We start from the raw sequence: 21,024 nt of genomic DNA on the forward strand, positions 1-21,024 counted from the left end.
ACTGATACCGACGCAGCTACGTAGCACACTATCGTTAATATGTATGAAACCAGCCTGGCCTGCCCATAATGTAAAACTTAGGTTCAAGGTCTCAGGAGCACGACCAAGTAACTATACCTAGCATCCTGACAACAACCGATACTTGCATCAGAGACTCATCGGCTAAATTACTATAAAGCGGATATCTATTCGGCCCAGGCAGAACTGTGGCGCAGTTCGCTATGCTAAGCACTAGATTGAACAAGCTGTAGTCTCCATGAATGGAAGCCCCGGCTGTCTCACTAGCAATGTAGTGGACCACTTAGTCTAAGGATCATCCGGAACGATTTGTATGTCCCGGTCATGACTAGACCTCTTGGCAAGGTGTGTGTGGTAAAACTGCGTTGGCCTCACCTATGGCCTTGCAACAGAGCCATTCAGTTGAAGTATAATATGCAATATACGCATGAACTGCATAGAAAACAAGTGAGTGATCCTAGTATCTAGGGCCTCTCTGCAACGTCCTGCGGGCGTGCAGACCTTGTCTGCCTGATCCATAGGACCAATCCCGGTATAATTTTGAGCCTTGGGGCCGCTAGTCTCGTATTGTCCCCAGCAGTAAGACGCTAGGTGGCAATCACGGACATGGATTATTTTCGAGCTAAGAGTGGCAGTAGGAGCGGGCGCCCAGATGACTGGACAATGAACAGCTAGCGAGCACCGTGGGGGTCATTATTTCTCGAGCTAAAGAAGTGCGGACATATTCGGGAGTGTAAGAGTCCAATTGTCTGATGAGTGTCCGATACGTGATGGAGGATGTCTGATGGCTGCACCTCGCGGCATCAGGCCGCAATGGGATGCAGGTATGGCATCTGGGGGAAGAACGTGGGCATGCACACAGGGCATGCATGTGGTGTTCTTATCGTCGTGCTGTCAGTGGTAAAACTATGATGTTTGAACGTCCAGTATCCTGCGAGATTTCGTGGAGCAAATATCTTTGAACTGCGGGGATGCTGCTGCTCAACAGTTTGGAGTGTTGGTGAGACTGCGTGAGAAAGCATGGATGGATGGATCTTGCTGGATAATCGTCGGGGGTCCAGAAAGGCCTAGAACGCGACCGTAGTTTAGAGGCATTCGATGGAAGAAGAGCTTACCTGTCCGATGGCTGTCCTCGAAGCAATGCGCGGTGATTGTAGTTTGACGAGGAGAGGGAAAATCCCGTCAAAGAACATCCAAACACGCGACCACTTCTCCCGTGGACTAGCAAAGAGGAAGAAAACAGGCTGGATGGCGAGCAGGAAGTATAACTAAACGTTGGGGTGTCGCGGCGGATGACGCATGACTGGCTGCCTACCGAATCAGGCGGGCCGCTGAGAGGTGCTCCGCCCGCTGCTGCACTTCACCAGGAACCGTAACCTCACCTCCTCCCGCCTTTGCTCGTCCTACGTTTGCATCTCTTTCTCTCCTCCTCTGTTGCTTTCTGGCTTCCTCTGTTGCCAGGATACCCTGTCTTCGCTTCGACCGTCTCCTGTCTCGTCTGGAGCCTGGTCCTCTCCTCCTTCCCTCCCCCCTCTCCGCGCCACTTCCCCCCTCCCTCACCGGCTCGTGTCGATCGCTTTGCTGGTACCACTTTATTTATAATTCGCCCTTCGACCACCTAAAGGCTGTCCGAACAGAGACCCTGATCTACTGGCTGTCATTATACTTGATAGATAATCTGTTCCAGAGTTGGCCAGGGCTTGCATTTGCCGGTTTCCCCGACGTGGTTTGATCTTCTCCGAGTCTGGGAGAGCTTCCCCGCACTAGAGCTGCACAGCATCATGTATGTCATGGAAAATCACGACACCGGAGGACATACGAGACCAAATGAATATGTAGCTGACCGAAGACTCTCACAATATCCAGGCGCATCACCGTGAGCGTGATTCGTCCGGATCAGGCCGACGCCGACATCTTTTCCCTGGAAGTCGGTGGGGACATGACCGTCGAGCTCCTCAAAGCCATCGTCGAAAGCGAAACCTCCATCCCACCCTCCTCCCAGCGTATTCTCTACAATAATCAACTACTCGCCGATGATGCTCGCACCCTCGAACAGGTTGGTATTGGTGAGGGCGACATGATAGGTGTTCAGGTTACCCTGCGGAGGCCTCAGGCCACCCCACGGAGTATTGGGGGCCCCAGCTCTGCTGCTGCCCAACAAAACCTGCAGCGAAGACAGGCAATGACACCAGATCCCGAGACGATTCGTCTACATATTCTCGGTAATCCGCAAGTGCGCGAGGCTGTTCGACGGCAAAACCCGGAACTGGCGGAGGTAGCCAACGATGCACAGCGCTTCCGTGACGTCCTTCAACGACAACAGCAGCGCGAGGCTCAGCTTGCGGCAGAGAAAGAGGCTCGGATCGCGATGCTGAATGCAGATCCGTTCAACCCAGAGAATCAACGGGAGATCGAGGAGATTATTCGTCAAAACGCGGTCACGGAAAACCTCCACAATGCCATGGAACATCATCCAGAGTGTAAGTGGGCTGAGCCGTGTTCCGTGTCGACCTTATTGCTAACATGAACGCACAGCATTTGGTCGCGTAACCATGCTGTATATCCCTGTCGAGGTCAATGGTCACAGACTCAATGCATTCGTCGATTCCGGCGCACAGGTCACCATCATGTCACCCGAGTGTGCGACCGCGTGCAACATCATGCGACTCGTCGACCAGCGATATGGTGGTATCGCAAAGGGCGTCGGTACAGCAAACATTATAGGACGGGTGCATTCAGCACAAATCAAGATTGGAAGCATGTTTCTTCCATGCTCCTTCACCGTTATGGAAGGAAAGCACATTGATCTACTCCTAGGCTTGGATATGTTGAGGAGACACCAAGCCTGCATTGACCTCAAACGAGGCGCACTCATCATCCAAGACCAAGCCGTCCCGTTCTTGGGTGAGGCCGATATTCCTAAGCACCTTCAGGAGGAATTCGAGGACGAGCCCATGATCAAGGGAGCCGATGGCGCCGAAGTCGGCGCCCGGACAGGTGCGGTCACGCATCAGGCCAGCGGCAGCCAAGCAGCTGGTGGCTCCAACATGGCCTCTGCGGCATCCTCTTCCCGCCCAGCCCCGCCACAGTCACGCTGGCCGGCAGACTCCATCGCGAAGATCACCGAACTAGGCTTTACGCGAGAAGAAGCCATGCGAGCTTTAGACGCAGCCAACGGAGACCTAGATGGAGCCATTGGATTCTTGATATGACGCAGGTGATGTCACCGCTTTTGGAATCCTTCAAGTTTGAACTTGCCGGGTGAGCAGTCCCGGGAACTTTCGTACCGCTGTAATATGATCTATCATCAACCACAGCGAGACCTGTGCGCAAATTGTGCGATGGCGCTCTATTCTCTACCCATGTCTCTTGATTCTTTTTGGTCCCCTTGTAACAATGAAGCCTACGGACGTAACCAATATTGCATTTTTGTGATCCCACCCACCCTTCCCATGATCCCAGCATGGAACTCTATACCTAGCAAGCCAGATAGACATTATCAGCAGCCACCCGAATTATATTGAGGATGTTTTGGAACCCATCATTCCATCCCTACTATCAGTCTACCCTGTGGCGAATAATCCCTGCTGTCCTCAATCCGCGGCCCTCCTCTTCTCGGTCCTCACGTCGGGCTTCATCCCGACCTATATCATGCAAGCTGCAGCCATAAGAGCGATCGGGTCGGTGTAGCGGGTCTGTCCTGCTGCCAACTTTACACTTTACAGGAATTGGCATTCCTACCTGTACAATGTACAGAGCACACAGATCACAGAACCCAAAGAGACCGACCTTTACAGCCCACCGCACCTAACTTAGCGAGTTGGCATGTATGCCTTACGCCATCAGTTCAACCCCCCGACGCTACAGCGCGATAAGGCAGGTTGATGTCCTTGCATGAGCCTAGTCATGCACTTCCCAGGCCTAGAACCCCCCCAGTGACTGGTCTAGTTTATTGGTCTGCGAAACATTTCCGCGTCTACACTCTACGGAGTACTAACTAACCAGATACTACAAAGTACACCTGTGGTAACGAAGTACTGTGTACTCCGTACAATCTCCCAGCTTGCAGGCCCATGCAGGCGTGAGTTTAGATCTGCCGTTCTTTTTGCTTTATTTTTTCTAATTTACCTTTTCTTTTACGTGATCTATGGATTATCGTCCAAACACATATACCCCCCTGCATACATGCCCTCCACTTGTGGAAACCCAGGAATGGGAATACTAACTATTCCCGTAGGATTATGAACAAATTACTGTTGACTGACTTACTCCTTCTTAGACTTGACCAGCAGTCTGGTCCGAAGTCTAAAGAACATATCCAGTGCGATGAAGGCACCTATCAGAGTTAGTCGGTAGTCGCCAGTTATGCATGCATGCAGTGGTCTACTCTACTTACCAAGAGCAGCATAAGGCGCATATAGCATGCTGATGTTCTGCTTTTGGGCTACAGTACGATCTGCCCAACTCCAGACCTCGACCAGACAGATTGAGGTGGTCAGGAAGGCCTGAATACCAAAAATGAGGAGATGAACGGGGACAAGAGGGTCATCTGTCAATAATCCACCTTCGTTAGCTTCCTGGGAGAGATACCGAGAGCACTATGATGTAATAGTAGGTGTGTGTAGATCCCGCACCTCTCTTCAGAGCGCCAAGTGCCCAGACGCTCACTGGCACATGGTAGAATAGCTCCATAAGGATGAAGAAGTAGAACCAGGGGGCTGGTGGCCCTTCGAAGAACTTGTCATGGTATGTATCGATGTAGAACTGTCGGATGGTGTGGGACAGGTTGGATTGGAGAGCGGTGGGGAGGATCGGGGCTGCGTCGACCACTAGGAAGATTGATTGATTGATAGTTAGCTAGTGGGTTTTTCGGGACGGGGGTGGGCTACGTAACGAATTGTGTATATCAGTGGGAAAGGAGGGAAGGACACAGCAATTTTGACCGACTTACGGAAGATAATGGGGATGTGGATAGCGAAGAATGAGAAGTAGATCAGGTCGCGTTTCCGGCTCCACAGGGAGGCGGGAGCAGTCGGAGAAGCCATTCTGGGCGCTCGGGATTGCGTAAAAGAGAAGGTGTTTCCCGTTATCTTAGAAACGTAGGGCGTGAGATGTAGATAGTAGGGCCCCTTTTGTCCGGCCGAGAAATTTCGTTTGACAGTTTAGTTAGTCTAGCTGAGAAAAAAAGTTATCTGATATGTGCGAGGAAAAGGGAGCGAAAGCGGGTCAGCTGACCGTCACGGGAAACAAAAACACAAACGAAGCAAACGAAAGAGAAAAAAAGCAACGATGAGAAAAAGAAGCCATCGAGAAAAATCCCCGCCGTTCGCCAGACCCGATCGGCTGGAAAAGACAGTCCGAGACACTACCTAATACTCACTTCTCACTGCTCCGTACGCACGATTGGATTCATTGGCAGGATGTTTGCTTTTTCCACTGCACGCGTCTCAAGGAGTCCCTAAACATAGCTTAAGCTTAGCTGTGTGGATCGCGGTCCAGCCATCGGTCAATCAACAATCATCGCTGCTCGGGTAAGGTGAGTTTAGTCCACTGTCAACCAGCGGTCGTGACCCAACGGTTTACGAGCTCCAAAAAGTATGAAAAGAAAATATTGACAAAACGGCAGGAAAGTTCTTTTGCTCATTAGTTACAGGGTTCCTGTTGTGCAGACTCATCGGCCTTGCATATTGAATTGTATATCGATATATTTCTTCGATCTTATCGTTGTGTGTGTGAGACATCCTAGTGCCATGTCCACTCTAGTAGCAGGTCCAGCTCCGCCCTCCAGCCATCGGTCATAGATTTCATGGTGATCTCTCATTCCAGGGCGGCCCGATAAACTGGGCGTCTTCACCGCAATTCTCGAAAGTCGAAACCCTGCCTTCAGCTCACTCGTTGTGACCTCCGACTGCCGGCACAGCTTGTGGTGCAGGAGGGAAAAAAAAGTCCTACTGGAGCCCAGGATCCCTTAGTTGTGGCGCCTGCCCCTCCCCCTTCCCTTGGGGCTGATCTTTTGTTTTGGTTTTTTGCCTCTGGGCTACGTCTTGGCCCCGGAATCGGCCTTGACTCATTTTTACGCATTGGACAAAAGTACTGCAAGGATGTGAGCAGCTGGTATCCGCCACCTGCAGGCCGATCCCACCATGTCTCTCAATAATAGCATGCATTCTGCAGACAAAGCAACCTGATCCAGGAAATGTATCTCGACGTCAAATGTACCTGGGTCCCCTATCTCATGATTTGGCTCGGTCCCTCCTTAGACATCACTTTTGGGGGCGGACGACGGGAAGCTTGCGCTTAGCGCCACACTTTGCACCACCGTCCGTCAGTCCATTGTCGCATAGTGTTTCGCACCGAGTGGGCTAGTCTCCAAGCTCCAGCAGCCGGAAATGCGTCGTCCGTCTCCCAGGGTAGGGCACTAAGTACGTACCTTGGAGGTCACCGCGACCCTTTCCCCGGAACTTGGGGCCAAATTCGACCACCGGTGCTATCTAGTTGCTGTATCTCGCAAGAACACCTGCGAATAGTCGCCAGCCTCGGCCAGTAGTTGACTATCCACACCCACCGTACCCACTGGCACCAAATTTGGGAATCCTTTGACATTCCTTGTACCCCATGCACCAGTTGGGATAATATTTCGTAAGAGATAGCTCATGGACAACGAATCAGTGACGTGACACCTTCAACGGGCATCAATCGACAAAGTACTCCGTACACACGGAGTACTTATTCCTAAGCTGTCTTGACTGGCAGCAGGAATAGACTAACTTGGATAGGTAGTAGATATGATCAGTGAAAGGCAAAGCATTCAGGCCCTACGACGGAAACACGGATGGCACGAAAAAAAGAATGGTCCCAATTGCAATTCGACCCCTCCAGACTCGGAAAGCTCTGAGTTTGAAGGTTGCTCAAACGCGGACACAAATGTGGTTTGAACAGCTGGGCGGACACAGTCGTACATTATGATCAGACCAAGTCTCCTGCATCCTTCCTTCGAGGCTTCTGTGGGCCTTCGACGCCATCTGGGAAATGTTCTAGAGAGTTTGGATGGCCTTCCGCGGCCCATCTCTACCGATTATGGAACATTAACGTGGCCCGGTGGAGAAGCCCGATAGTCCACGGACATTGAACCGCGTTCCCGAAATGAAAGTCAACGTCACAAACTCGCGAGAGGCTCCGTTGGCTCTGCGCGCAAGAAGATCGGCCAGGCCTGTCTGTTCCAGCCTGGTTCGAGTTGGAGTTGATGCGAAGGATGAATGGAGACTGTGAGCAAGTTTTCGCCCGTTGGATGGAAGCCCAAACCGGGTCTATGTGTGACCCTTCAACTTACACGGTTGCTCACTCCTTCCTAAAGTGAGAAAGAATAAAAAAAAAACTTACAATCCTTGTTGAGAAAGGGAAAAGTCAATCACCACGGTTGCTTGCGCCCTTGAAGAAGCAGCATGGATACGCAAAGGCGTCAGTCACTAAACCCGAGGGAGCGAACACATCAAATTTTCGGGGAAGCTACAGTGCCTTCCTCGGCATTGTGGCCCCAGAATAAACTGGAGCCAGAAAGTCGGCACTATTTTTGTTCGATTGAGTTGACGCGATCGATCACCACCGGGATACTGGTAAGAAGAGAGCAGGGATAATCCCAAGCAAATTTAAACGTGAAAAAAAAAAATAAATAAATAAAATAAGATAGAAAAGATTACAAAAAGAAAAAGAAAAAGAAAAAAATAAAGACAGAAAAAGCAAGCAATTCAACGAAAAAAAAAATTTTTTTCCCTTTCCTTCTTGTACTCTGGAATTAACAGCAGTGGAACACAAATTTCCTCTAAAACCCCTTCACAGTGTTGTACTGGATACGCATGCGCCCTCTTGACATGAGATAAACGGTTTCCACCAACCAAACATTAGCAGAGGGGCTGCAATATTCCTGGATTATTGGCAATGGCTACCTGTCGCAAAGCGCATACAGGCCACAGTAGCACAAAGCAAGCCGCGGCCTCGAAGCCGGGAGTTTACCATCATCCTTCTGTCGAGCAATGCAAGGACTAATGCAAGATAGCAGCAGAGCTACCGTAGCTGCTGCTTTCTGCTGCTTCCTGCTGCTACCTGCTGCTGCTGCTGTTATTGTTGGTACTCCCTTTTTCTCTTCCCACTAGTACTGCACAGGACAAATTCCGCGATCTAGTGCCGTCTACCCTAGAAGGAACAGACTCAAACTTAACGATATTGGCCCAACGTGCCGGCCGCATTGGCTCCACCTCTGCCTTCTTTGCAGGCCTTCTGGCTGCTTATCGTTCATCCGGGTTCGCCAGATCAGAGCGGTGAAACCGCACCAGAACCAAATCGAATGGATAATTTACAGTTGAGAGCCAGTCCCCCGGAACACGCCGGGTCCAGGGAGAAAACAGTGCCTTCCCATCGAGTATCGGCCGGTCCAATCGCTATTACTTGTTGCGGTCGGTCAACCTTAGCTCCGAGAAAGACAATCGTTGCCATGCCGGACAACCCTCTTCTGCTGCTGCTGCTGTAAGCCCTCTGTCGTCCGATGCGGGAAAGGAAGCTATAGTTACTCTTGGAGTGGGCGCGCTGATGCCCCATTCTTTATTATTCATTGGACCTTGACCGCTTCTCCCAATTCCGTCGTGCATCTGTTGCTGGTCTCGGTCCCTGTTCCGAACGGCCTGCCTCTTCCCTTTCTGGCCTCTTCGTCACTCTGTATGCTCCTTCTCCCCTTCACCTTTTCAGACACTGCTCGTGTCATTCTGGCCTCTGAATGGCTCATTCCTTTGCCGCCGCCCCCTCACCCCCCTACGATGACCGCTGTTCTCATCTGTCGAGACCCGTCCGGCACCGACTTTGTCCCCCTGTCGTCATGCTTCGAGACGACCTTTTTTGGTGCCCGCCTTGAGGAGTAGTAGTAGTAGTGGTAGTAGTCGGGCCTATCTACCAGCCCAAGCTTTCCGGTCCGGAGATTGAAAGGGATAATCCCTGGTCTAGCTCTTTCTAAGCGAACCTCCGGTGGATGCATTGCCATTGGCGCTGCTGCGGCCATATCATCCACACTTGGCCGTGTTTACAGCTTGTGCAATCCCTTTAACGCCATATCGAGCCGGGTGGAGATTGTCTTTGGATCAGATATATATTCATCTCTCGTCCACCCTCGACTGAACTTTCTTTTCTACCCCATTCATCTTTCAGAGAACTCAATTAGCCTGGTATCTCGGGTTCCTGTCCTTTTCCTTGTTCCACCTAATTCTCTATCGTCCCTCCTCTTGACGTCGACGTTCCGCTCAACGTCTCTGTGGCCTTGGGCAACACTACTACCTTACGTACATAAGTACTTCCTTCGCACAAAAGCACACACACACACAAGTCAACACGCATATCACCAACCATGCCGTCCTCTGCACCTGTCATACGGCCGAAGAAGGCTCTTCCCATCAATGCCCACAAGGAGGAAGAGCCGATCAGCTACGACATCAACATTCCATACGTTGATGTCACCAAGGAGTCTCACCTACGCACCAGATACCCCGAATACCTTCCTACGTGGGACAAAGTGTGGTTCGATCCTCTTCCTCCCTTTGAGTATCAGGACCCTGCACTGCGCGTGAAGGATAAGTCCAAACGCAATCTTCTGACTCCCGGTACCAAAGTAACGGAGATCCAACCGCGCATAGGCAGCATCGTGGAAGGCGTTCAGCTCAACCAGCTCTCGGATGCCCAAAAGGATGAGCTTGCCCTCTTGGTTGCTGAACGCAAGGTGGTAGCTTTTCCGAACCAAGATCTCATCGATGATGGCCCTGATGCACAAGAAGCTTTCATGCGTCACTTTGGCAAACCCAATTATCAGCCCGTCTCTGGCTCGGTGCGCGGACATCCAGGTTTTCATATCATCCATCGCGACGGCAACCGCGAGGAGATCACTCGCTTCCTGTCGCAACGCACTACCACTACCCTCTGGCACCAGGATGTGAGCTACGAAATCCAGCCGCCGGGCTATGTGATGCTTGGGTTGCTAGAGGGTCCTGAAGTTGGTGGTGACACTGTTTTCTCTGCGACTGATATGGCATACAAGTAAGTATCATCCTCTCAAGCGCGACGAGTAAGCGACAAGCAGGCACATACTAATGCAGTGCTTAGGCGTCTCTCTCCCACTCTCACCTCCTGGTTGGACACGCTGCGCGCAACCCACTCATCCGCCAAAATGATCCAGCATGCACGCCTGACTGGTAGCCTGGTACGCAAAGAAGCCGTCGACACCGTCCACCCACTTGTGCGCATCCACCCAGTCACCGGCGAGAAATGTCTTTTTGTGAACGGCGAATTCATCACCAAGATTCAGGGTTTGAAGGAGCCCGAGCAGCGCTGGTTGCTGGACTTCCTCATGCAGCACATCATCACCGGGCATGACTTTCAGGCGCGAGTGAGGTGGCAGCCTCGGACCATTGTCATTTTCGACAATCGCTGCACAACGCGTGAGTTCCTCCCTGTTACCTGCCAAAGATAAGCGCCCAAAAGCAAATAATACTGACGGAGATTTTGCAATAGATTCCGCCATTGTCGACTACCTCGATGATGATAACGGCGCCAAACTCCGTCACATCTTCCGTCTGTGCGCATTGGGCGAAAAACCCATCCCGGTATACGACCAATTCGAGTAAATCCCGACGGCCTCCGCCACCTGTTCGAGGAGCTCTATCCTTGTTCTCAGCACATGCTTAGTGCTCACCCTAAGGTCAAGGGTACTTACTGGACGCCACCGCGATGCCTTGCCAGCAATAATGTTTCATGCAGCAGGCCCGGAAGTTGTTTCCCCGCTACCCCTCAAGACTTTGGGATCCTTGGCGCGACGCATGTGCCTGAATCTTCCTCCTTCCTCATCCTTGCCTCTTTTATCCCGTATTTTCTGCCTGGATTGGTTACTCCCGTTGCTTGATTTTGATTGATACCTCGGCCTGGTTCATTAGACTGTTTAATGGTTTTTTTTTTTCTCTTCTTTCTTTTTCTTTCTATTTCTTTTTTTCCCAATTTTTGCATTTTGTGCCCTGTTTAGGCTTCTATGCTCTAGAACTAGTGGGGCCAAAACCTTATTGCTTTTCTTTATTTCCCTCTGAGTTTTCTCTTCCATAACCAATGATTTATTTTTGTTGTTTGTTTATTTTTGAATCTGTTTCTGAATTTGTTATCCCGATAGACTTTATTTCTCTTATTATTTACCACATTTAGCTATTTATTTTTTTTTATTCATCTATTTCCATAATTCACGCGTTATGGTCATCAACATAGGTTGAGATAAGAAAAATTGAATTATAATAATTTCTAGTAATATTCCTTGAATCAACTACTTAAAACCAGAATTCAAATTCATCGGATGTACCCTGTACAACACTTTAACATTTATTGTATGCAGCCGTGTTGAACTGAAATACCCGGAAGCGGGGGACCAATCTGGCACACTTGGACCTTATACTACTACTAGTCGCCACTACATATCTAGCTTATCAGAAAATTCAGAATCTGTGCACACTCCTAACTAAGTAATACTAATTACTACCTGAAGTATATATACGGAAAAACTAGTGAGCTACTACTACTAGTAATAGTACTCGTTAGTAAGGTATCAATGAAGGATCAAGAAATATATATTGGGCTGGAAGCTCCGAGTCTTTAAATTTGAAGTGGCTGCGAAACATGCCACCACTGATTGAAGATTGCATCATGATCAACACCACTCACTAGTATAATCAATGAACCAACCAGGAAAAAACTGTCCTACTAGTACCGAAATGGCTTTGAAAATAATATAATATATGAGATTATTTTGGCACTTCACTTCACTTCACTCGACTCGACACAACTCTTTGAATGCTGCATGCATGTAATAGAAAAAGAAAAATAATAAGAAGAAGAGATACACAAACTCCGGCGCCCAGGACTAGAGTAGAACAAGAGATGAACTAGGGTGGATAGGTTGCATTGCTATACGTGATGGAGGGGAAGGCGATCAAATAAGAAAAAAGGTGGAAATCCGAAGAAGTGGATAAATCACCGTAGAATATCATCGATTCTCGTCCTTAGTTCTTGTGCCAGCTGGACTTGGTCGGGAGTGATACCTCCCTGCTGGAGGAGAAGGAGGGTCTCGAGGATGCGCTCAGCGACGAGATCGCTTCCGAAGACGACGCCGCCGAGACGGACCGTGTCGTGGAACCAGTGCTCAATCAGGTAGAGGAGATCCTTGGCGATGTACTTCTTGTTGGAACCTTGGAAGGGAGCTTCGTCGGTGTAGTACATGGATTCGAGGACGGCGTAGAGCGTCTCATGGGCGACGCCAAGGTCGAGGAAGAGGTCAATGACCCATGTTGCAGGGCCAACACCACGCTGGTGTTCGAGGGCGTAGCGCTCGAGCATGGGTAGGAGAATGGGAATGGGGAACACAGACTCGGACATGCGCAGACGGCTGCCCAAACTGCGGACTTTGTCGATGACAGCCTCGTAGGGGATGGGCTCACCCCGTTCGAGGACTTCATCGTGCAGGTCTTGAAGGAGGTGTTGCCAGGTCGATCGGATGTCGGCTGGGTTACGGTGGTCGGCCAGGAAAAATATCTGGAGACAGATGTCATAGTAGCTTGCGGGGTCGGCGTATTGGTTGAACAGCTGCGTGAAAATGTTAGCCAAGGAAGAGAGAGAAAAAGATGAGTAGGGTAGGTTGGGCTGATGACATACAGTGCTAATGTCTTTGATGGGTCCGTCCACATCCTTGAGAACTTCCGCCCGGCGTTCCGGCACGATGCGTCTGTCGTCCTTTAGGCGCTGCAGGAGATCGTCCTGGATGTTTGCAATGTCAATAAGGTTGGAAGTCTCCTGCACCAGTCGCTGTCGGGCTTGCCGGCTAGTGTCGGGCGTAAATGAGGAGGCGTTAGCCCTGGCTCGGCCCAAGTACTCGATGCGACGGCTGAGAGGGAGAGTGAACGCGCTCTGAGCCAGATCCAATTGCACCTTGGCTGCCTCAAAGAACCGCTGTGACTGAGCAAAGTACCGCCAAAGTAGATCCGCGTGTGCGAGGTCGTCTGCTGATTTGCGCTCAAGGTAAGTGACAACGAAGGACGAGTGGTTCTGCAGCAGACGATCGCTCCAGCCTTGCTCCAAGTACCAATCATACAAACTCGTCAAAAACACCTCATCCGTTGAATCAGAAACGACTCCATATGCCTCATTCTTGCGCTTGGCGATTATCGTCAATTGCCCATCGACAACGCCGGGGTCATGCGCGGCGAGGCTGTCAACAGCGAGAATAACCTTGAAGATGAGGTCGTAACATTGCTTGCGGTAGAAGAAATAGTCCTTACGGGTGTCCTTTTTAGACAAAAACAAAGAACGTTAGACAATCGCTAGATGAGACAGAAAGAAATTGGAGTAAAACCTACCTCCTCTGGCCGCCCATCGACGATCCATGACAGTGCCATATTGGCCTTGTCCGAACGAGCAGCAACATTGAGAGCAAGCTGGATCGCGCCTATAGATCCTTGTTAGTGAAGTGAACGGAAGGAATGGGCTGGACTCAACAATACCGGCAAAGAACTGGTTAGAAATGTAGCTTTCCACCGCAGAGATCAAATAATCCATGGGCAGGTTATCAGAGACTTGCTGGAACAACTGAAGGCTCTCATTGAGCAGATTGCGACCAAGTTCCGAGTTGTAACCGGCTTCGGTAGCTCTCTTCAGAAGCTCCTGAGCCTTGAAGATCACTACATCTTCAGCGCTGCAGAAGCTGCCACAACGGCGTCGGAGAGCGTCGGCCACGGTTTCCACGTTAGATCCTTTGGCAATGTTGCGGTTGACGATTCCCTTCACGAGCTCCTTAGCCATGTCATGTCCCTTATTGGTACTGAAGAGCTCCTCGAATGTAAGCTTCAGGAATCGCTCTTTCGATTCCGCCGGCAGCGATGCCACGATCTCATCAACTCGCTCGTCAAAGAGGACCAAAACGAACGAGATGCCCTCGATCGTGTGGGATACAAGCTGAACCAAAGAATGAAGGGCGCGGTGCTCCGCTTGCAGAGCAGTTTCCTCCTGCTTCGTGGACACCCGCGTCAAAGCCTCAGGGCCGCTCAATCCTTCGATGAAGCTCTTGTTGGATTTGAAGAACTCATGCAGGGCCAAAAGATCCCTCTGCACCGCCTGCAATTTGGAGGCAGAAATGGAAGATGCGACCGTCTGAGCACCGTTGGGAGCAATGCCGACCTTTGCGATCTCCTTCTTCCAGATCGATCGCAACAACCGGGAGATGTAGAGAGCAATGCCTGCATGACGCGGGGACGGAACGACTGCGTCAATAGCGAGAGTGGTGCTATCAGCCACAGCGTTCTCATTCATCGTCGGTCGGCCACCGTACTCGATGAAGACCTTGCGCGCAAACTCCAGGACATCGGGGTCATTGATCTGCGTTAGTCGGGAGTCAGAAGAGATTTCAACACCCTGCCCGCAAGCGACTGCAAGAGCAGTGGCAAGCGTTTCGCTCCGGCCATAGGTGCGAATGAAGTTCTTGACTTCGCCTTCCAATCCTTCGTCGCCGGTACCACCACTACGTACCAACGCAGCGAACACGTCAACGAGACGCCTTCTCCGAATAACGTGGATGCCAGTATTGGTCAGAATGGCGATCTCAGCCGCCGGGTTATCGAACTGCACAGCCAGTTCGTTTCCGAATCCCCCAGGAGTGCTCGTGGCTGGGGTAGTAGGAGAGCAGAGACCCACGTCTTCAGCCCTGCTGCCCAAAGAGAGCCAGACAGCAGTTTCACCAGCCTTTCCAGGAATGACGCTTTCTTGAGAGCGAGCAACGCGTCCCGAATCCGGGGCCGAAATGAAAAGTGTGTCTGACTTGTTCGTGGAATCCTTACATGTGAAACACAGGAAATAACCTGGAGGATAACGAACAGTGAACCTGGTAGGTTGCAGGGTGGTAATCGGCGTTCTGGCTGCTACTGTTGTTTGGAAACGCGGCTGGCCTTGAAGGCTCGGGGGAAGCTGAGCAGTGGAAGCTCCGTCATACGGCGGCGTCTTGACATGATGGGCCTGCATACTTGTAGGTGCGTTGGTGCCGTTCGGCGCAGAAGACCAGGTAAAGGAGCCAGTGGCGCTAAGATAAATGCGATAGCCTGTTGCAGTGGTGGCCATCAAATGGTACCTAGAGGCTTCGGCAGCTGGGATGGGACTGATGGAAACAATGGGAACTCTGGGGTTCAAGGTCTCATTAGACGCGATGATGTGTCCAATATTGGCATAGATATCGAGGGCTGGCTTTGTGATCACCAAAGCAAGACTGCCGTCTGGCTTCATGTGAAAGACGCGGATGGTGGAGGATGATGATAGGGTGTAGAGTAGCTTTCTCGTATCGTCGATTTCCATTTGCTCCACATTTTCGAACGACTTTTGCGTAAAACTCAGGCTCGGCGTGAATGCGGACAGACGGGAGCTAGTGTGATTGACCTTCGAGCAACGACCTTGGAACCACTTTTCCTCCTGCTGATAGATGAGTTCATAAACATCGTTATCCGAAGTGCCACCGAAGAAGATGCGACCGGTCGAGTCCGAGGAGGCGATGACATGAATGTCCAAGCCACGAATTGACGTTGACATGCCCGTCTGGTATAATGTAACCTGCCGCGCGCCTCCAGCCGTAGTCTCACAACCCATACCCAGCAAAATGACGTCTGCCGTTGTCGATACTACGAGGATGTGCGTGATTGAAGGCAAGAACACGCCGGCTCGGGGTTTCGCCAGCTTGACTGTATTGATGCTGTTTGGCTGGTCTTCGAAACCAACCAACTGAGGGTTAGGATGCGTATAATCCCAGATGTAGAGTGCATTGTCAATGGCAACCCAGGCGTGGTTCAACTCGGCGAAGAGTCCCATGCTTGTCGACACCTGCGCTCGATTGTATTGGTCGAAGATCTGATCTGGGATGTTGTACATCTTCACTTTCTGGAAGGGAGCCCATGATTGTGACGCGGGTATATCGTAGTCAGACGAGATGCCTTCTAAATAAGGGTGTTAGACCCGGTGCTCCTCGTCAAGACCAATGGGGGTATACTTACGGGACAAATAGCTATCCAAGTCCGGATAACGGGCCTCTTGAGCAAGAGTGTCGTTAACTGTTCCTGCAGCACGCTCCTCTGTACTCAAAGCCTGGGTCTTGGGCTTAAACGCGGCTGGGGGGAGTCTGGGAAGCGCAACCGGTGAAGCTGGTTGTTGCTCCGCGGGGGCCGCGACTGGCTTTGACTGGAAACTAGGCACCGCCGCAGCAACGGTGGGTGCCGGAGTCTGGAAGTAAGCACCTGGTAAGGGCTTTTGAGGGGTGAGGGTGGGCGTGAGGTCTGGATAAGACATGATGCCGGTTGAGAAGCCCGTGGGAAGCTTTGGCGATTCGTCGCGCTCCCCGGCGAGATGAAGATTCGGTCGGCGCAAGGGCGCGAAGAGGAGGATCAATTCACGATGATATAGAGAGGAGGAGGGAGGAGAAGGTAGACAGGAAGGTATGAAAAAGCAACATCAATGAACAGGGCGGAAACAGCCGGGGGTTGAGGGCGAGTTGTTGATCAGACCGAATAATGACTGGCCTGAGCCGTAAAACGAGCAGGAAGAGAAACAAAATTGTGCACGGGCCCGGAGGTGAGGTCCTGCCCAAGCTCTCTCCGCCTTTGTGTTGCTTTTCCTCCGCCCATGATTTCATGCCCGCAGCAAACACCGCAAAGCCCAGTAATTCGGTGTGCCATTGAAGAGTGTTACTGCTATTCTACTGCTCCACAGTTGGCCATTCAATTTCACCATGCTTCCCTCAATGCGTCTCACATCTCGTCTGGGTCTGCGCCTGGTGCGCTGGAACTCCACTGCTGGTCCGACTCTGCCGCCGTTGATGGCCACATTGAGAACCGATCTCAAGACTGCCATGAGAGCGAAGGATAAGGCCAGGTACCTCTAATCCTGCCCTAAGGTTCAGAGTGATATTTGCGCATCAATGCTGACGAGGTCTACGCAAAAATCCAGGCTAAATGTCCTTCGCGCCTTGATCTCCGAAACCAACAACGCCGCCAAAACGAACTCCCCCATCCAGACCGACCTTCAACTCTTGTCTTTGATTCGCAAGCGTATTTCTGCTTCGAAGGATGCTGCGAAGGAATTCGAATCCGAGAACCGTCCCGACTTGAAGGAGAGTGAGGACCAGCACATTGCGATCTTGGAAGAATATGGCGCCCAGGTAAAAACCATGAGCGTGGACGATATCAAGACGATTGTCGCCGAGGAACTTGCCAAGTTGAAGGAGACGGGCAAGAAGGTTGAGGTTGGATTCCTGCTCAAATCTCTCTTTTCTCCTGGAGGAGCCCTGGATGGCAAACCCGCCGAGAGATCGGAAGTCGCCAGAATTGCCAAAGAAGCGGTTGCCTCCGCTTAATGGCTGGCATGCAGACATGTATAATATTGTATAATACATCATATCCGACCAGTTACGTGGTTCCCCCCTCAATGAAATGCTCACGAAGGATCAAAGTTCAAGATTGTTCATTAGGCAAGATGGTGGTTTGCAATAAAACTTGCAAAGCGAAAACAAGCCACAAAGCGAAACTCGCATGTCCTCAAACGATAAGTTAAGTAGATGTGCTGTGCTAAACAAAAAGAAGACGAGAGTTCCCAGCGCCATATCATATGTCATCCCAAGAATCAGCAACCTTATTTATCCCTTCCTGTTTGTCCTTCCCAGTAATAGTCCGAACTCCATAACCATTCATGTCCAGCCGTGCTTCATGCTTGCTCCGCGGTAACGTGCAAGATTTGTGCTCGTCTAAGATCGCAGCAAGGTGATTCCTCCGAGCGTAGTCATGAATATACCGAGCCATAGCCAGTTATTGGGGTCACCAACTTTCTCCTCATTGATCAAGTTCTTTATGCTGAAGCGACCTCCAGTATCTCCCTCGACCTGGCGTTTACTCTTGCTGGGAGAGCTTGGATTGAGCGTCTGCGCGGGCAGCATCTGTGGCGGTTTGTATATAAGATACATTGGATGCATCGGCGATCCATCGAAGTTCTTGATGTCAAGGCGTTGGACTCCGTGGTATGAATCTACTGAGACAGCGAACGACTATACCCGTCAATAGTTATCAAATGACAAATGGGCAGAGGGCAGGTACCTCGAAGTGCTCAGTTTGATTGTATCTGGTATAGGTCCCCTTAGAGGATTGACAAGGATCTGACAAGAGCTGGCGTCCATCGACAGCGATCGGAGTCAGGTCCACCGACCCATCGCTGTTTACAGTATAGGTACCGTGCTGCCATTGCATAACCCCCTTTGGACAGGAAGGATCCTGAGCTATTCATTGATCATGACATGTCAGAACCGGAGAAATGCAAGTGATATCATGATTACGAGGGTTCTGGGACTAACGATTGGCAATGGCACGATAGTAGGCCTCTTCATAATGTCCATCGGCATTGAAGGAGTACGAGATACCAGTGAGATTGGGTTCGAGGAACTTATCATCAATAGGATTGTAGAAGCCCTATGAGTAGGAAAGGTCAAACGGTCAGCGAACAGGTAGCGCTGGCCCATCGAAGCTGGTAAACAATCAACACGGCGCAAAACATACCGGACCTGTCACAACCTGGCGGGACTTGGTTGTCCATGTTCCTTCTAGATCAGATGCGCTGCTGCTGGCCCCAACAGCGGTTAATAGAAGGCCGAAGAAGAAGTACGTAGCCATCATGTTGTTATCATACCAATGAGAAGAGAACAGAGAATTAATACAGAGGAAAGGGAGAAGCAGATCGCAGAGCGCGAGAGGAATGCGTCGAAAGGCGCAACGCAGGCGGCCCTTGAAGGGTGGAGTACACAAGAGCTCCCCCGGTACGTGCCACTGGCCCTGCCGATCAAACAGTGAACCGCCATGCAAATCATCCGCCAAAACATGTTCGCCTGCCAAGCCACGCCGCTTCGGCTATCTACCAGACTAGGTGAAGCACCTTGGGCAGACCGCGTAGACAAACTGATTTGTTCAATCGCTCCCATCTCTGCGAACACCGCGTTTCTGTCGCGCAAGCAAGGACAAGGATGATGGCTGGGTTGCAAGTCGCAAAGAGGGACCTCCGCCGGAGGATGCGGGATGCTCTCCAGCAGATCCCTGCCGACTCCATTGCCAACCAATGTCAGGGATCTCGATTCGCTTCTGCTCAATATGGTCGCGGCATGTACTGACCTCCCACAGCCAGAATCGCTACGAATCAACTACTGTCTCTCCAGGAATATCGGGATGCGAAGAGAATTGGGGTCTATCTGTCCATGCCGGCCGGCGAACTCTCTACGACTGCTATAGTGCAGGATGCCCTGGCTAATGGCAAGGAAGTCTTCGTGCCTTATATACACAATCTTGAGTTGTCGTCACAGCCGAAGACTTCAGTCATGGATATGTTGCTGCTAGAATCTATGGACGAGTTCAGATCGCTCCAGCCGGACAAGTGGGGAATTCCATCGCTTTCGCAAGCAAGTGTGCTTCACAAGAGGAACTGCTTCGGGGGCAAGGGAGTCTCACCGCAGCCGGAAGATTCTACGCAAGGACCGTATGGGTTGGATTTGATCGTCATGCCAGGAATGGCGTTTGATAACGGATTCAGAAGATTAGGCCATGGGAAAGGGTACTATGATCATTTCCTGACAAGGTACTCCAAAGGTCCCGAGAGCACAACAACGGCACCGAAGCTGCCTCTACTGGGTAAGGCATATTTATTCCAGAAGACAACAGTCAACCAGAGAATATTCCGCCACTAACCCCTCGTACAGTCGCGCTCGCTCTCAAAGAACAAGTGCTTGCCCCGACCGAAAAGATCCCGGTTGCGGATCACGACTGGCTAGTAGACGTCCTCATGGTCGGCGATGACCGATGCCTCGTGCGCCAACGCTGATCGGATGTGCAAAAAGAACGCGAGCCCTTTCATGTCCATGTTTTCATCTTAATGCGACAATAATGTGCAGATAATTGTACTCCAGCGAGAACCCGTAAAAAGTGTTTAAAAGAAATGCAAACGATATCGTATCACAGCACGAAGTCGGAGATGAATAATTGATTTTCCCTTTCCTGGCTTCCGAAATCCTTAAACGCCCCTTTGAATTCACTGCACGGCTTGAATAAGAGACACGTTATCGCCCTTGAGCAGTATTTGACCTAGGTTGTTCAAGGGTATTATCAGCATTGCGTCACCAGAGGGAATGAACAAGAGATAAATTGCTGCATACCTAGTGGTCTCCGCTTCTCTTCCTCGGACTTTGTAGCCATGCGGACCTCCACTGCATCGTCAATGACAAGGTTCATGAACTCATCAAAACCCTACGCGAGTTAATTAGCCAAACGTCACGCAAACATGTCGCTACGATCTATTCACCCTGATCTTTCCCTCTATGCGGAAGGCAAGCTGCTCGTAGAGCCAGATAGAGACTGTAGACCGTTGCTGGAGAAGCTTGAAAATGAAATGAATCGGCGCAAGCAGGGTCTTGCGAGCGCCTCCACCGCCTCCACGACCGGTCATTGTGATGGCTGAATGTGAAAAATGTGTAGGGTATGAAGAGGCGAGGGCGGCGACGGGAGCAAGAAGGCGGTAATGCCGTTCGATTGATCGAGAAAGAAACGCGTGGTGGTGGTTGATAGGCGGGTGGTGCTGGGAGAGAAGGTCGAGAAAGATCGGGAAGGTGGTGAAGCAAGCTTCCATCCTTCTTGCCGCCTCGGGGGACGATTGCGGCTCACCAACTTTTCCCTTTGGGTCGATCGTCACCACATCCCACCTCCACTACCCAGTCACTTACCCCCCGATCTCTCTCTCCGCCACTGTGCTGAAGATTTAGCGCTGATTCCCTTGAGGCGGCTTGTTTTTTAATGTTTGTTTAATGAGTGTTCATGATCGCACTGCATAGCTGTTGAGCCTCCCGGCCTGGCTGAACCCCTCTTCTCCCATTCCCAACTCTAACAATCC

General features: G+C 51.0%; 10 protein-coding genes across 10 annotated transcripts; 4 read left to right on the top strand and 6 right to left on the bottom strand.

The window, feature by feature from the left end:
- The first annotated feature begins 1,545 nt into the window (after window positions 1-1,545).
- ddiA (putative DNA damage-inducible v-SNARE binding protein Ddi1) lies at window positions 1,546-3,403 on the top strand. Its single transcript, XM_067627070.1, has 3 exons — window positions 1,546-1,801; window positions 1,885-2,170; window positions 2,964-3,403. Coding segments are annotated over exons 1-3 (555 nt in total). The 5' UTR covers window positions 1,546-1,799; the 3' UTR covers window positions 3,231-3,403.
- Window positions 3,404-4,076: 673 nt separating this feature from the next.
- ASPBRDRAFT_41962 (EXPERA domain-containing protein) lies at window positions 4,077-5,249 on the bottom strand. The gene is made up of 4 exons (XM_067624701.1): window positions 4,970-5,249; window positions 4,653-4,847; window positions 4,415-4,567; window positions 4,077-4,354 (listed from the first exon to the last, which is right to left on the bottom strand). The coding sequence occupies exons 1-4, from the start codon at window positions 5,061-5,063 to the stop codon at window positions 4,284-4,286; spliced, it is 513 nt and encodes a 170-aa protein (XP_067479535.1). The 5' UTR covers window positions 5,064-5,249; the 3' UTR covers window positions 4,077-4,283.
- Window positions 5,250-6,411: 1,162 nt separating this feature from the next.
- On the bottom strand, window positions 6,412-6,773 carry ASPBRDRAFT_41964 (uncharacterized protein; the record flags this gene model as incomplete). The annotated part of the gene is made up of 1 exon (XM_067624702.1): window positions 6,412-6,773. A coding segment is annotated over exon 1 (164 nt), but the record flags the coding sequence as incomplete, so codon positions are not given.
- A 2,633-nt stretch (window positions 6,774-9,406) lies between these two features.
- Window positions 9,407-10,676, top strand: ASPBRDRAFT_54160 (TauD/TfdA dioxygenase family protein; the record flags this gene model as incomplete). The annotated part of the gene is made up of 3 exons (XM_067627184.1): window positions 9,407-10,089; window positions 10,156-10,490; window positions 10,564-10,676. 3 exons carry the CDS (start codon window positions 9,407-9,409, stop codon window positions 10,674-10,676), a joined length of 1,131 nt encoding a protein of 376 aa, XP_067479537.1.
- A 1,384-nt stretch (window positions 10,677-12,060) lies between these two features.
- On the bottom strand, window positions 12,061-16,401 carry ASPBRDRAFT_29283 (putative non-repetitive nucleoporin; the record flags this gene model as incomplete). The annotated part of the gene is made up of 5 exons (XM_067622639.1): window positions 12,061-12,669; window positions 12,739-13,368; window positions 13,440-13,528; window positions 13,584-16,052; window positions 16,110-16,401. 5 exons carry the CDS (start codon window positions 16,399-16,401, stop codon window positions 12,061-12,063), a joined length of 4,089 nt encoding a protein of 1,362 aa, XP_067479538.1.
- Window positions 16,402-16,840: 439 nt separating this feature from the next.
- On the top strand, window positions 16,841-17,464 carry ASPBRDRAFT_124044 (uncharacterized protein; the record flags this gene model as incomplete). The annotated part of the gene is made up of 2 exons (XM_067617658.1): window positions 16,841-16,983; window positions 17,059-17,464. The coding sequence occupies 2 exons, from the start codon at window positions 16,841-16,843 to the stop codon at window positions 17,462-17,464; spliced, it is 549 nt and encodes a 182-aa protein (XP_067479539.1).
- Window positions 17,465-17,622: 158 nt separating this feature from the next.
- Window positions 17,623-18,883, bottom strand: ASPBRDRAFT_41971 (uncharacterized protein). The gene is made up of 4 exons (XM_067624703.1): window positions 18,654-18,883; window positions 18,452-18,566; window positions 18,198-18,376; window positions 17,623-18,148 (listed from the first exon to the last, which is right to left on the bottom strand). Exons 1-4 carry the CDS (start codon window positions 18,768-18,770, stop codon window positions 17,852-17,854), a joined length of 708 nt encoding a protein of 235 aa, XP_067479540.1. The 5' UTR covers window positions 18,771-18,883; the 3' UTR covers window positions 17,623-17,851.
- A 146-nt stretch (window positions 18,884-19,029) lies between these two features.
- Window positions 19,030-20,389, top strand: ASPBRDRAFT_534328 (5-formyltetrahydrofolate cyclo-ligase). The gene is made up of 4 exons (XM_067627076.1): window positions 19,030-19,208; window positions 19,269-19,772; window positions 19,841-20,226; window positions 20,298-20,389. Exons 1-3 carry the CDS (start codon window positions 19,115-19,117, stop codon window positions 19,960-19,962), a joined length of 720 nt encoding a protein of 239 aa, XP_067479541.1. The 5' UTR covers window positions 19,030-19,114; the 3' UTR covers window positions 19,963-20,226; window positions 20,298-20,389.
- ASPBRDRAFT_123848 (small nuclear ribonucleoprotein E) lies at window positions 20,170-20,583 on the bottom strand (the record flags this gene model as incomplete). Its single annotated transcript, XM_067617641.1, has 3 exons — window positions 20,170-20,222; window positions 20,294-20,384; window positions 20,440-20,583. The coding sequence occupies 3 exons, from the start codon at window positions 20,581-20,583 to the stop codon at window positions 20,170-20,172; spliced, it is 288 nt and encodes a 95-aa protein (XP_067479542.1).
- A 36-nt stretch (window positions 20,584-20,619) lies between these two features.
- Window positions 20,620-21,006, bottom strand: ASPBRDRAFT_102062 (uncharacterized protein; the record flags this gene model as incomplete). Its single annotated transcript, XM_067616571.1, has 2 exons — window positions 20,620-20,841; window positions 20,959-21,006. Coding segments are annotated over 2 exons (270 nt in total), but the record flags the coding sequence as incomplete, so codon positions are not given.
- Between the last annotated feature and the right edge of the window lie 18 nt (window positions 21,007-21,024).

The sequence above is a fragment of the Aspergillus brasiliensis genome (assembly GCF_001889945.1).
Source record: "Aspergillus brasiliensis CBS 101740 unplaced genomic scaffold ASPBRscaffold_5, whole genome shotgun sequence".
Classification (NCBI taxonomy): Eukaryota; Fungi; Ascomycota; class Eurotiomycetes; order Eurotiales; family Aspergillaceae; genus Aspergillus; species Aspergillus brasiliensis.